The sequence below is a fragment of the Thecamonas trahens genome, assembly GCF_000142905.1.
Source record: "Thecamonas trahens ATCC 50062 unplaced genomic scaffold supercont1.41, whole genome shotgun sequence".
NCBI classification, from domain to species: Eukaryota; order Apusomonadida; family Apusomonadidae; genus Thecamonas; species Thecamonas trahens.
This window is the reverse complement of record NW_013657639.1, coordinates 9,544-23,646: the sequence shown is the minus strand read 5'-3', so window position 1 is coordinate 23,646 and position 14,103 is coordinate 9,544. Positions and strand designations below refer to the sequence as shown.

The window sequence follows — 14,103 nt, the reverse complement described above, 5'->3', positions numbered from 1 at the left end:
GGCACCCTGCAGTTCCTGTAGGTGCTTCTCTGCTTAACTCCATGCAATAACTCTCCAGCACGTGATCTGGAACACAGGAGCTCTCAACAGCGCTGCTGTGTCTCGTCCATTGTCAACGCCATCTTCAACGCCATCTCCAACGCCCATCTCTTTACCCCCCAACACGCCATTTTACCCCCTTTTTCGCCCCCTTCCCCCATTCCCCCCTCTTTCTGGACAAGACCTCCTCCTGCACCCAAGATCCGATGCAACCTTATCGGGTCGGAGACCCCCTGCCGTAAGGCTGGATAACTAACCCCTGCACCCGTGCAGGGCGGCATAATTGTTCTAATCGGCCCGGCTCACGCCGGTCCGATCCACGTCCTGACCCCTACCCAAGGCCAGGCCCCAAGTCCAAGCGCTTCATGCGTATGACGAGGCTCACGAGTAAGTTGGCGCCAGACGGGCCCGGACAGTCCCTTCCTACGGTCGGGGGCTTCGTCCGACGTTCGGTTGGTTGTGGACCCTCTAGTCTACATCATTAAACTGATTCTCACACACACCAACTTCCCCCAATCCTTCGTGTCGGCTTTATCCTGCCTCTTGAGCCCCATCGTTCCACCTCCCACCTCTCCACATTCTTGCAGAACACGTTACATACCGCAGTTGCTCCGTCATTATCGCCATGTCTGCCTTTTGCCTCCAATCATGTGTGTTGCCCCGGCCCGCGATCAGTGCCACCATTTCCGACGTCCCCCTCCCCCCCCCTCCCCCCGTCCCCCGTCTCCGACAAATCCAACCCTCCCCACTCCCTCTGCAACCCCTTCACCTCGCCCTCTCATCCATCGCCCTCTCCCTCGACCTCTTCCGGCGTAATCGCTCCCCTGTGCCCCAGCCCAGTTTATCACCCTGCCCGGCCTTTTTCTCGCCAAAATCGAGTGCGAGCAAAACCTCGCCGCCGACAAACTCCGCCCGCCTCCAGGCCTCCACGCCACCACTCCACCCCACGCCACCGCGCCACCGCGCCCCCATGCCCCCGAGCTACCTCCTCATACTACTTGCCGTTGCCCTGGTAGCAGCAGCAAGGCTTCCTACGGCCACAGGTAGCAAGACGGTGGCCGTCTGCTTTGCGCCAACGCCGCCGTTTGTCCTCGTCGACGTCCCTGGCGGCGAGACGTCTGTGGCGGAAGGCATCTACGGATACGATGTAGAGCTGTGGGAGTATCTTGTCGACGCTATGGTCTCGCACCAGGCGGTCCAGAACGTGACCTTTGACCGTCAGCTCTGCTCATGGCGCGAGATGCTCAATCGGACGGCGTCGGACTCGGAGGCTGTCATCGGCCTCGGCGGCATCACCATCACCGGACAGAGGGCTGAGAGCCGCGACTTTACCCATCCGTACTTTCACTCGGGTGTTGAGATCATGCTCCCTGCCCGCGAGACGGTGCCCGACTTTGGCCTTGTCTTCCAGCCCTTTACCCCGAGTCTCTGGATCTCGGTTGTGGTCATCATCGGCATCTCGGGTGTCTGCTTCTGGGCGCTGGAGCATACGTACCAGCCCGAGGCCTTCCCACTCTCGCTCATCCGGGGCGTTAATGAGGGCACCTGGTTTGCTTGGTCCATTGTGAGCGAGACCAAGGAGCACGACCTCATCGGCATGCCTGCACGATTGTACTCGATCGGCTTCACCTGGTTCGCCGTCGCCCTCGTCGCCGCGTACACAGCCTCGCTCACCGCCACTATTGCTGCCGAGCAGCTCGACTCGCAGACCGGGACCACGCTCTCAGTCCTCCACAACATTGCCGTCGCCACTGTCATCGATACCACCGCCGAAACCTTTGTTCTCGAGCGAGTCCGCGCCTCACGCCTCCTCATCTACGCCACCGTCGACGAGGCGCTACAGGCGCTCACCGATGGCCTCGCCAAGGCCTTGGTCTACGACGCCGCTGTCCTCGAGTACCTCATCAACAATGACGCCCGCGCGCGATACGCTCGCCTCCTCGGCAATCTGCAGACCTCGGAGCGCTTTGCGCTTGCCGTCTCGCGCGGCGTCCGAGGCCTCGCTGCCGCGCTCAACCTCGCCATCCTCGACGCACTCGACGCCGGCGTGGTTGTCCAGCTCAACAACAAGTACTTTGGCAAGGCGTACCTTGACTCGGGCCTTGTGGAGCGGCTGACTGTGGAGCGGCTTGACTTTAACGCCCTGGCCGGCTCGTACGTCATCATGGCCGGCGCCATGGCCGTGGCCATTCTCTCGTATCTCGGCTTGCGGGTTCTCAAGTTTTGCTGCTGAAGCTTTTGCCTGTCAGCGTCGCTACACGGTAAAGTCGGTGTCGATCGAGGCGCAGTGCCGGATGGCAAACTCGAGCCGCTCGCGGAGGACCTCGTAGCTCGAGTAGGCAGGGAGGTCGAGCTGGAACCAGCAGGTGTGCGAGACCGGGAGGAAGGTGTCGTGCTCGCCACCGGTCACCACTCCCGATGCCCGCGCGGAATAAAGAGCTGGACCTTCATCGGCGTCGAGAGGCGCTGGACCAGCGGCGGAAGCCGCGACCGGCCCAAACAAACTTGAGGAATAGCCGGCGCTCGGCGTCGTCAAAGCTCTCTAGCGCACGCCAGAGCCAGAGGACGACGTCGTCCGCCTCGGACAGACTCGAGTACACCGTCGAGGCCTTGAGGATGGCGACGTCGATGTGCGGCACGCCGCACACACGCTGCTCGAGCTGCTCCGCTCCGAGAAGGCTCAGCGCCGTGAGCGGGGCCACACTCCCGAGGCCTGCGCGGATGACCGCGAGCTGGGCATCGCCCTCGTGCAGCCGCGCAGCCTCGACCAGGTCGGCCCACTCGGCCCGCCGTTCAAAGGTGACCGGCATGCTTGCCCCACCCGGCACCAGCTCGCGGACGGTGCCGTCCGAGAGATGGACCTCGAACACGTCGTCGATGACGTCGGAAAAGGTCTCCGGGCCCACACCCTGCGCCTCGATCTCGCGCACAGCGTCGAGCGACTGGCAGCACATCTGGTCCATTGCCGCGAGGTCTGCCCGCCCCACCTCCTCGCCCACCATATACTTCCAGAACACAGAGGTGAGGAGAAGGTCAAGCGTGAGGCCCGACCGCAGCGCGTGGCCCATGAGCCAGCCTAGGACCCGCAGCGCCTGCGTCTCTCCGTCGCTTACCGCGCCTGGCGCCACCACAAACGCCTCGCGGTTCGAGCCAAAACCAGACACCGCGTTGCCGCATGGCACAAAGAGTGAGACTACAGAGCTGGCGGACATGAGCTCGGCGCACGCACCGGAAAAGACCTCGCGGTACGGCCCACCGGCGTCTGACGCGCCCTCGCCCACAAACTTGACTCGCCACGCTCGCTCGCGCCGCACAAGCAGCTCTGGGCCACAGTCGACGAGCGCCGTCACCAGCTGGCCAAACAGGGTCTCGTCAAGCGTCGTCGCGGCTGCCGCCTTCATCCGGTCAAAGGTGAGCGTCGGCCGCCCGTGCGCCTCCGTCTGGCTTTGTGATACCTGCAGCGCAGCCTCGACCAGCCGACTCGCCACGTCGGCCAGCACAAGAGGCTTGATCCGCGCCAGCGCGTGCGCAATGACGCCGGCCCGGCCCACGTCGCAGTGCTGCATGGCGGCGAGCGCGACCAGATTGACAAACCGAACCCAGACCACCGCGTCCGAGTCCACCGCGAGCCCGTCTTCGGCAGCAGTGACCACCGCCTCGATCGGGTCGACGTTGAGTCCGCAGAGCTCGCCCACCACCGTCGTTGTCGGGCCAAGGACCGACGTCGACTCGGTTGACGTCGCGTGTGGGTAGTGCTTGGCGACAACCGCGTTGATGGCAGCCGCTGCGTCCGCCGCACCCACACCCACCAGCCCGGCACACGACGCTGTACCATGCCCGTTGAGTGCCCGGCCGGCCATCCACACGGACTCCACTCGCGTCCTTCCAAGCTCGAGCGAGGTATTGTCCAGTCTCGCGGTGCGCGCCACGACGACCGCAACGTCGGCAGTGACCGGCCGCCGGAGTGAGACGACCAGCGAGCTCTGGTTGACCTGGAAGCGTTCAGCGTAGACGACTGGGGCCATTCGCTGGATCGCCCCTCCCAAAATGCCTTGCTGCGCCGCACTTTCCAGCTCAGTAATGATACCCGGCAGACTGTCATCGCCGCACTCGCTGGTGTCGACCAGGTACAGAAACGCTTCCCGCAGCTCCGGAGTGCCTGACGCACGCACAGGCTCGATAGTGATCGAGCCGATGCGGAGCCGCGCACCACTTGCCCCCGCCCGGAGCACCAGCGCCTTGCCCAGCTCGATGGCGTAACCGTCGGTCGTCGACGACGAGCTGACAAAGACCGAGCGCGAGCCCGGGAGCGAGCCCGCGTTGGCACGCCGGGTCACTCCACTCGCCAGCTTGGCCACTAGTCCCGGCTCCATCTGCATGAGCGTGTCGTCGACTCGCAGCGCCACGTCGAGCTTGTCATCCTTGGCTGCCTCGACATACGACGCCCGCGCCGCAGCCAGCGCTTCAGCAGGAGGCTCGTCCCCGCGCGCAAGCCCATCCAGCAGCGCCACGCACCGCACAAGCTGGTCAAACATCACAGGCCCCTCGTGCGGGGCCGATTTGGACAGACCGAGCCAGTAGTCGAGAACCGGCGACTCGGGCGTGGCGCTCGGCGAGTCGGCCTGCTCTGGATCACAGCCGAGAACATCAGACGTGGCGCCAGCGCTCGGGCTGAGGCTGGGCACCGGGCTCGGGCTTGGACTCGGCGACGAGAACCTAGCAGACGAGGCCTGGACTCGGGCCATGGTGGTGGTAGGCGCAAATGCCGAGACGCTGAATGAGCTCACGTCGTGGGTGCGGACCTTCCTAGCGGCCTTGGGCCTCGCCGCATCACTGACCAGCATCTCTGTGTGAGCCTCATCAGCGGCATCGGCCCCGGTCACGTCGGGCACGTCCATGTTAGGTGCACCGGTTTTGACTCTGGCCCGCAGCTTGCGGAGGGCGACAAAGGCTTCGCAGAGCGCGCGCGCAAACGGCGAGGCCATGCCCAGCACGTCTGGGATCTGCGTTGCACCGTCGATGCCGCGCACCTTTCCGCTCTCCATGAATGCGCTGAAGAGGGCTTGCCAGCTCTTGTGCGGGAACCAGCGGAGGAGCGACGATGCCACCGCAGTCGAGCCTGCGACATCTGCATCACGCAGGAGCGAGTTGAGCGCGCGCAGAATCCGCAGCCGCAGCGCAGGCGCCATCTCACCAGCCACCACCAGCTCGGCCATGCCGGCGACAATCCGGGAGGTGGCGTCGACGTCGACAACATCACCGACAAGCTCGACCGCCCAGGTCACCATGTCCAGTGTGGGCTGGGTGGCGAGCTCGTTGCAGAGCGGCAGCGTCGTGAGGCAAGCCACAGGCAGCCCGGCAGACGCACGTTGAATGTTGACGTACATGTCGCCAGCAGACGCGGGAATGAGGACCGGCTCGCTGGACGCGACCGTAGTCTGGCTCCCGTCGCGGTTGTGGACGGTTATCGAGGAGCCAGCGAGGCCGGGCGGGAACGAGAGGCGCACGCCAAGCCCGCCTTTGGGCACCGTAAACGCCAGCCGGTTCGGGTTGATGTTTGTGGGCGGGAGGGACTTTGCCTTTTCTGCACCCTGTGCCCGCCCCATGTGGCCGACCACCAGCGTGGAGACGCTCTTGACAAACACAGCGCGAGGTTCCGGCGCGGCGCCAGCCAGCCAGACCCGCAGCGCCGCGGCCGCCGCGTCCTGCAGCTCCTGGGCGTCGACTGGAGAGCCGATCCCGTTGTACGAACCAGCCACCATCTGCAGCAGGCGAAGGAGGTCGTCATGGACAAGAGTCTCCGCCACTGCCTGGGGGTCAAGTGTGCCGAGTGCACGAAGTGCAGCGACGACTCCGGACCGGGCGGACCAAAAGGTGAGGCCGCCCAGGAGCCGCGCCAGCGGGAGCGCACCTACCAGTGCCGCCCGCTCCTTGGCGTTCAGCGCCGTGGACGACGAGGTGTTCGATGTGGGCAGCGCTCGCACATTATCAGCAGCCCCAGAGGCGAGGGCGAACAGGTCCGACTTACTGGCCGACGACATCGCGTCCAACACACCAGACCCCGGCACATGGCCCGCCCCCAGGACAGCTGCTGACTGCTGGTTGGAGCCATACGCAAGATTGGGGTCAAAGAACGCGAGCGATGCGAGCTCGCTCGCAAGGAGACCATTCCTGGCCTCTGGGGCGGACGGGAAGGGAGCGACTTCGACTGGTTCGGCGTCCCCAGCCTCGGCCTTGCCCTTGTCGACAGAGGCCGAGGGAGGCAGGGTGTGGAGCGAAAGGGGCGGCGCCTGGTGGAGACGGAGAACACGCTCGAGGGTGGCGGCGACGACCTGTGGCCCGTGCGAGGTGATGGTAGCGACTACGAGCGGGATACCAAGCTGCAGGAAAGCAGAGTCGGGCGGAGGAGAGGTGGCGGCGAGCGGGGGCGATTGCTGCTTGCAAAGACAAGGACGACGATAGCGCACGGCTGGCGGCGAGCCATGGCTTGTAGCATAGTTGCGAGCGAGGCCCACGCGACCTTGTTGTCAGCCTGTGGCGCAAGGACAATGGCACTGTGCCCTGGACTTGGCACGGTTGGTGCGACCGAGCTGACGAGAGAGCACGACGTGAGCGCGGACCGAAAGAGCTCCAGATCGCTGGGAGTGGGCGGAGTGAGGCAGTGGCCGTTGCGGAACATTGCTGTGGGGCATGCGACGCCGCGGACCGTGAGCTGAGCCGGGCTGCCGTCAATCTTGAGCCCAAGGAGCGTCGGTGCATTGACGGCGGCGTGACGCGCAGCCCAGAGCTGGGCGGTAGCAGCCTGGGTAAGCTCAGCAGCGGTGTAGACGCGGGTGAGCGGCATCGGAATCAGGGCGACGCGCAGGAGGGTTTGCAGGGCCGGCAGCGCCAGGTCGGGAGCCTCGGCACCGAGGCTGACCAGGTTGGCGACGGCGGCGACGGCGGCGCGGCGGCGCTCCATGTCAGCCAGCACCGGGGTCGGCGGCGCGAGGGCAAGGGCAGTCACGATCTGGACCACCTCGGGATCGTTCCACAGTGCAAGGGCAAGGGCAGCCGAACCGGGTGAACAGCTGCGGAGCGGTGGCTCTGGGGTCACGAGATCGATGGGCACCCACCAGGCGTTCGGCTGGTCGTCGTTGGGCGCCGGTGACCAAACGAGGAGCTCATGATTGTAGCCAAAGGCGACAACGATGCCCGAGATGACGTGCGGCGGGGCAACAAAGACCCGAGCGCCAATAGCGAGTGACGGCGGGGCGTGGGCGAGGAGATAGAGCATAACGAGCGGGTTCGAGCTCGACTCGCGGAGCTGGCGCACAATGTGCTCGCACCACTCTGGGCTGGCGGCGGCAAATTCGCGGAGGACAACCAGGAGCGGCTCGAGCAGACCAGCGGCGGTGATCGACGAGGTGTCACGACCGCTTGCCAGCGTCGAGGCGGTCCGCAAGAGCAGCTCACAGACAGTGACGTGACTGGTGTGCGTCTGTGGCTCCGGGTCGACCGGCGAGAGGCTCGCATCGGGTGAGCCAAGGACAACGGCGGCACGTGCGACAGCTGCCGATGCGGACGGGACATCGTCGACGAGCATGGCCGGGCTTGTGGAGATGAGGACGGCCCGGAGGACGGCTAGAGCGGCAGCACGAGTGGCTGGCGACAGATCAGTGTCACAGAAGAGAGCCAGCACAAGCTCGAGCCAAGGCGAGCGGGCGAGAAAGTGGGCGGCAATGGGTGCGCGGGCGAGACCGGCAAGCGTGTTGATGGTGGCTCGGAGACGGACCTGTTGGACGCAAACCGGTGCGCCAGTGGTGACACTGTTGCCAATGGTGACGAGCGCATCTGACATCAATCTGCGAGGCGAGACGATGCTGTCGTCGGCCGTTCGCGACTTGGCTCCGCGGCGCCTGCGCGAGGAGCTCTCTGAACCGGCCAGCGAGCCGTCGACCAAGGTCATGTTCAGGAACGCCTCGAGGGCCGAGACGGCCGAGTTGGATGTTCCAGATGACTGGCGCTCGCGAGCGACAATGTCTGCTGACGCGACTAGGATGTCGACGGCGAGTGCCGGCGAGGTCGAGGCGTAGAGCGAGGCTGCAGCCTTGACCCGCGGATCGTGCGAGGCGACAAGGTCGAGAGTGCCGGCGGCGGCGAGAGCGCCGCGGGTTGGGAGGATGACATCTGTGATGAGGTCGATGAGCGGGGCGAGCTCGGCGTCGGTGCGGCCTTTGACCACGAGGGCGGCCTGGCAAACGAGGCTTCGGTCTGAGTCTGCGACGAGGGCGGCGGTGGCGTCATGGTCAAAGCCAGCGTGGCCGCCCTCGGGCAGGGCATCAGCGTCGCTGCGGCCAGCACGCGGGGCGGCAAAGGCCGGCACGGCGTGGACGGCCATCCATGTCGCCTCGGCGTCGGCATCAACGTCGGGCGGAGCCCGGCTCGTGAGCTCGTCCAGGTTGTAGGGAGTAGGCTCGAGGAAGAAGGGGATTCCAGCCGGCGAGCTCTTGAGGGCGGCCCGCCAGTCTTGGTACGCGCCTACGAGCGAGGAGAGAACAAGGCTGAAGAGGTCCTTCTCGTACGAAGACGCGGCCGAGGCAGTGACAAGCACGGCGGTCTTGGGGTAAACGCCGGGCGCGGGTCCGCCGACGACGACGAGGCGAGGCCAGCCGAGGCCCCACTGGTAGTGGAGAGCGGTGCAGCTTCTGGCGTGTGCTGCGGCTTGACGCCGAGCGCGACGGCGGATAGGGTGTGAAAGAGCGAGGAGGCAACGACAGCCGGGAGACCCGGCTCGCCCTCTACCGAGGCCATGTGCCACAGCGCAGGCAGAATGCCTGACGAGAGAATGAGCGGGCGATCGGCTTTGTGAAAGTGCAGGGCCCAGCAGAGCATGGCCGGAAGGGCGGCAGCCGAGGTTGAGGCAACGACGGGCACGAGGGCGGTGAGGAGGGTGCACATGTAGTCACAGACGGAGGCCAGGGCGTCGGCGGAGCAGCCGCGGATGCCGTCGAGCATGTGCGGGCCGAGACGGCCCTGGGCGCGCGGAGCACGGTGCAGGGCGCGGGCAAAGGCGTGGAGCGCCTCAAGGGCCAGGTCGTCGACCTCGCCCGAATTGTTCAGATAGCGGGCGAGCTCGGCAAGAGCAACGGCGCGGGCGCGAGCAAACCGCGAGCGCTGCTCGAGGCGTGCGCAAAGGTCGGGGACGTCGATGTCGGCCTTGAGGAAGAGGACGACGTCGGCGGCCATGGTTGAGGCAAGGAGCGACGACGAGACTCGGGCGGCCTTCCACTGCTTGAGGAAGGCCTTGACAGATGACGAGCCCGCAAGCTGGGCCGAGGCCGGAGCCGGGGTGGCGACATCAATGGCAGACGAGGAGCTGGTGGCGGATGAGCCTAGCCCGCCTGCCATGCGGTCGGCACCGACCGATGGATTGCAGCGGAGGAGGAGCGCGGCCTTGGCAAGGAGGCCAGCGACGACGGTGTCAGCGTCGGCGGCCTCGCCGCGGGAGCGGCGCTCGTAAAACGCCCAGGCTACCACGTCGGCTGCAGCCTGGACGACAGCGGCCAACTGCGGCGAAAACTGGGAAGCAGCGTCGGGCGTGACCGGGGCGGGGACTGAGACCGAGAGTTTGACCTTGCGCTTGCGCACCTTGGGAGCATGCATACGAAGCTCTGGAGCAAGGCCCGGCTCGGCGACAGCGCCGATGGCGTAGGCCTCGGCCACAAGGGCGGTGTGCTTGAGAAAGGCGGCGAGGACGGCGCGGCGGAGGATGGCGTGCGGGTCGAAGCGGTCAAGTGGGAGGCTGGAGGTGGCGGAGGCGAGCGCGAGCTGAGCAGCGTCCCAGAAGCGGGCAGCGGCGGCGACAGCATGCGAGGAGGAGTCTGTGACTTGCTCGCCACGAGCAATGGCCCAAACAAACTGGGTGTAGCCGTCAGCGGCGGAAGAGCAGGGCTGCGAGTCGCGCAGCGGGGCGGCAAGGTCGTCGGCGGCATCCGAGGCGGCTTCAGTAACGTAGCCGCCGTGCAGGAGCGCGGCATCGGCCCAAGAGATGGCACCGGGGGCCAGATTGCGGAGCGATGCCGAGCTCGCGTCGCGCGGCGCATAGAGAGTGGCCAATAGCCGAGTGTGGAGATGGGCAATGGCGCGGACGATGCTTGCCTCGCGGGCTGAGTGGACGTTGGCGACCGGATCGTGCGGGGTGATGACGAGGCAAAAGCCATAATTAGAGGCCTTGGACGGCGGGTCAGAGTCAGGCTGTGGCGCAGTGGTCTTGAGGACGAGCAACATTTCCTCGCCCGGGACAACGAACGGGACCGGCGGCGACATGTCTGCATTAAAAGAGGAGACAAGTACGTCAAAATTCTTCGTCTTGTGATCGCGGGTGAAGATCTGCAGCTCGTCGCCCGAGTCGAGGGCAGAGGCAGAATCAAACTCGATGGTCATGCGCTCAGCAGGCGCTTGGTCGATGACCATACGAGACTCGACGCGGAGGTACGGATGCTTGGACTCGATGACGCGGCGGCGGGCGCGGCAGGGTGTATCGGGCAAGATGCCGATGTCAAGCGGTATGCCTTGGGCAGCGAGCGAGGCGCGGGCAGAGTCAAGCAGCCCACCGAGAGCGGTGGCAAGCGAGGCAAGGGCGTCGCCGGCAGAGGCGACAGCGAGCTCGGCTTCCCCGTGCTCGAGAAGGGCGGTGAGAGAAGCGATGGCGGGAAAGGCGAGAGTGGCGGCGAGCGAGGTCGGCGAGAGATCGATGGCGGATGGCGACAAGGCAGCGATGGCACTCATGAGCGGGGTGATGTAGCCCGGCAGGATCCAGTTGAGGAGGTCAACAAGGCGGGAAGTGTCGGCGGCCTCCTGCGACGCAGTCCGCGAGTTGGCATCAAGGGTGTTGTGGACGACATGGTCGGCGCCAAGAGCATACAGTGTGGCTGAGAGCTGGGCGAGGAGGCGGGCCGGACCAGGCGGGGCGTGGGGAAGCACAGCAGCGTCGACGAGGGCGCGGAGGGCACGCATGAGCGCCGGACGAGACATATCGAGGATCGGGCCTGTGAGGAGAGTGGTGCGGGAGAGCGATGCAAAGGCATCGATGATTGGCGAGGCCGGGTCGGCGGCGAGCGCGTCGCAGACGAGGTCGGCGGCAAGGGCGGGCGTGTGACAGAGGAGCGGCAGTGCATCGGCGAGGATGTCGCGAGTGACCGGGGCACCCGGGGCGCAAAAGAGGGCACGGGCAGCGTCGGCGATGACATCGAAGTTTGGGCCGAGAAGAACGGCCCAGTCGATGAGATGGCCGTCTGCGGCAAACGAGATGTTGTCGGCGAGAGCGGCGAGCGCGGCAGCAAGATCTGTGGGGTCAGCAGCAGTGGACGCGAGGTCGAGGAGGGCGTTGATGGCATCGCGCGAGAGCTCGCGGGCGCAAGCGAGCACAATGGGACCTGAGCGGTCGCGGGAGCGTGTTCGGCGGAGGACACGCGAGCGCCAGCCGATGGCACGGATGAGCGACGAAGCGAGGGCGGCGGTGGAGTCGAGGCAGGGGATGGCCGGCTGGGGCGGTGCCAGGTGGCGTGGCAGCAGGTGTGCCTGGTTGCCCCATGCGTTGACAGAACCGTTGCAGAGAAAGCACGAGAAGAGGATGTCATCGACGGGGTCGTAGGCGACAGCCGGGAACTCGACGGGCGAGCCGAGGACAAAGTGGCGTGACTCGGAGGCTGTGGCGAGCGAAAAGACATAACCGACACACACGTGCGGCGATGTACCCTTGGGCGGCGGCGAGGCCTCGGCGGGTGGGAGCATGATGGCAAGCTCGTCGCCGTTGGTGTAGAGGCCGCAGAGGGCGAGAACCGAGGCGTCGAGCGGCGAGTCGATGGCTGGCAGCGGTTTGTCGGGCGACGGCACAATAGAGGCTGCAAAAGAGAAGGACATGGAGCGTCGGAGGGTGAGATGGATGCAGGTGCCGAGGGCGAGGTCTTTGGGGACCGCGGTGGTGTAAACGATGGAGCCGTCTGCGGAGAGGTCGTCGTGCTGGATAGAATCGCCCTTGGGAATGACGACGCCGATGTAGTCGCCCGGAGCGACGATGACGGGCGAGTTGCACTCGTGTCGGGCATCGGTGGCGGAAGCCCAGGAGCGTGGTGGAGGTGTGCGGGTGACGGACTTGACGACAAAGTGCTCGCCGACCTTGCGGAGGACTAGGAACGTGAGTGGATCGTCGAGGGCGGCATCGGGCGAGTCGCCGACCACTGAGGCATGCCAGGTAGTGAGGAGGCCATGGGTCTGAATGGGATGAGCCTCGTCGACGAGGAGCATGTGCGGGACGGCGGCAGAGCAGGCCCGGACCGAGGTGCAGAGAGCGCCGACGCGGGCGGGGAGCCCGAGAGCAGCCGGGTGTCGATGTGGGCCAGCGGAGGCGAGGAGGCCATGTCGAGGCGTGTGACTGCGAGTGCGGCAGGGTTATCGTGCGCAGCGTGGAGGACAACAACAACGTTTCCACAGGCGGCGACTGGGGAGCGGGCGTCGGGCGCGTCAGGGCTGAGGACGGCGGAGAGGTTTGCGGTAGCAAACGAGCCCGAGCCGTCCGGCAAGACACGGCCTACGACGCGGAGCGAGCGCGGGCTGATGACCCAGAACAGAGCCGGGGCGATGGATGGCGAGCGGTAGAGGAGCCAGTCGCCGGCAGCGACGAGCGAGCCACGCTCGGCGAGCTTAAAGTGGAGGTTGGAGGCGTAGAGACGCATGAGCTCTGTACCGTGGTGGCCGGTGCCGATCTTGCTCAGGCCCTGATGCGAGTGGGTGTAGAGGAAGCCGGCGGCGGTGCAGGCGGTCGAGGGCCGGGAGGCAAACTCGTGGACGGGCGGCGCGGTTGCGGCGCCGAATCGAGCCTGGTTGGTCGGCGGCGAAAAGGTGGGCAAGGGGTCGACGCCGGGCTGGGGAAAGGGGGCGACGAGCGGGAGCGGGTCGGCCGAGTAAGGGACCTCGAGCTCTGCCACTGCCGGGTCCTGCAACGACCAGGCCGGTACGGTGGCGTTGAGCCAGCAGTGGGTCCAGCAGAGGAGCGGATCCGAAGTGCCCTTTGTGGGAAAGCGGATTGGGGCGTCGCGGTGCGGCGGGTTGAAAAGGCCGTTGACAAGAGCGGCCAGGTCGTCGGAGGCGCTTGCAATGACCGGGTCAATGAGCGCGGCGAGCTGGGGGGTGCGGAGGACGAGGACGACACGGGCAAGGAGCGAGACGTGACGGGAGTCGAGGGCGAGGCGGACAAAGTGGAGGACAATGCGGGCAAGGAGCGAGGGTGGGCAGAAGCTGCCACCCGCGACGGCTCAAAGACGCCAGGCTGCGACTCGTGGGCGATCCAGCGCTCGATGATGGAAAAGGTAGCTACAACAACGCGCGACGAGATCTCGTACTTGTAAACGTTTGACGAGGTCGGGCGGCCGATGTCAAGACGGAAGACCTCGAAGCTGGTGTCGACAACCGCGTCGAGATAAGCGAGGGTCCGGGCGACGGTGTCAAGGCGGACGGTGTCGTCGACAGCAAGAGCGAGGGCGGTGATGGCGTTGGTCTCGTCGCTGACGAGGGCAAGCGGCAGCGGCTCGCCGCCAAGCGGGCATGAGAGGACCGGCCGCTCGATGTGTGCGCCCCAGAGACAGTTCTGGCGGATGTAGTTGATGAGCGCGTGTTGGGCAGCGGCGAGAACGGCCGAGCGACGGGCGACCATGCCTGTGGCAAGCTTGTTCACGTCGTCGGCAGCGCAGTGGGCAAACGCCGCAGCGACGGTGCTGCGGACCCAAGAGTAGAGCTCGTCGACATTGTCGCATCTTCCACTCAATACACGAAGATTGTGCTCGCCCTTGATGTGGTCCAGCGAGGGCGCAGACTTGGTCTCGGCCTCGCGCTGGGCAGCCCACGTCGCATGGACCGACTCATCATCATAGGTTGGCGATTCTTCGTAGGAAAACATAGCCTGTGCATGATTGGCGGTAAACTCGGGAGAGATAAGCGTTTGCGGTGTGCAGAGTCTGTACAGAGAGAGACAGAGAGAGAGTGTGTGTGTGTGATGGTGCGAGTGTGAGTGTGTGTGGGGGGGAA

General features: G+C 65.8%; 2 protein-coding genes across 2 annotated transcripts; one reads left to right on the top strand and one right to left on the bottom strand.

Annotated features, from left to right (window-relative positions):
- Positions 1-687: 687 nt before the first annotated feature.
- Positions 688-2,272, top strand: AMSG_08015 (bacterial extracellular solute-binding protein, family 3; the record flags this gene model as incomplete). Its single annotated transcript, XM_013899807.1, has 2 exons — positions 688-713; positions 1,087-2,272. The coding sequence occupies 2 exons, from the start codon at positions 688-690 to the stop codon at positions 2,270-2,272; spliced, it is 1,212 nt and encodes a 403-aa protein (XP_013755261.1).
- Positions 2,273-2,293: 21 nt separating this feature from the next.
- AMSG_08014 (HECT domain containing 3) lies at positions 2,294-14,005 on the bottom strand (the record flags this gene model as incomplete). Its single annotated transcript, XM_013899806.1, has 6 exons — positions 13,356-14,005; positions 12,456-13,317; positions 8,749-12,309; positions 6,488-8,701; positions 2,531-6,419; positions 2,294-2,505 (listed from the first exon to the last, which is right to left on the bottom strand). The coding sequence occupies exons 1-6, from the start codon at positions 13,973-13,975 to the stop codon at positions 2,294-2,296; spliced, it is 11,358 nt and encodes a 3,785-aa protein (XP_013755260.1). The 5' UTR covers positions 13,976-14,005.
- Between the last annotated feature and the right edge of the window lie 98 nt (positions 14,006-14,103).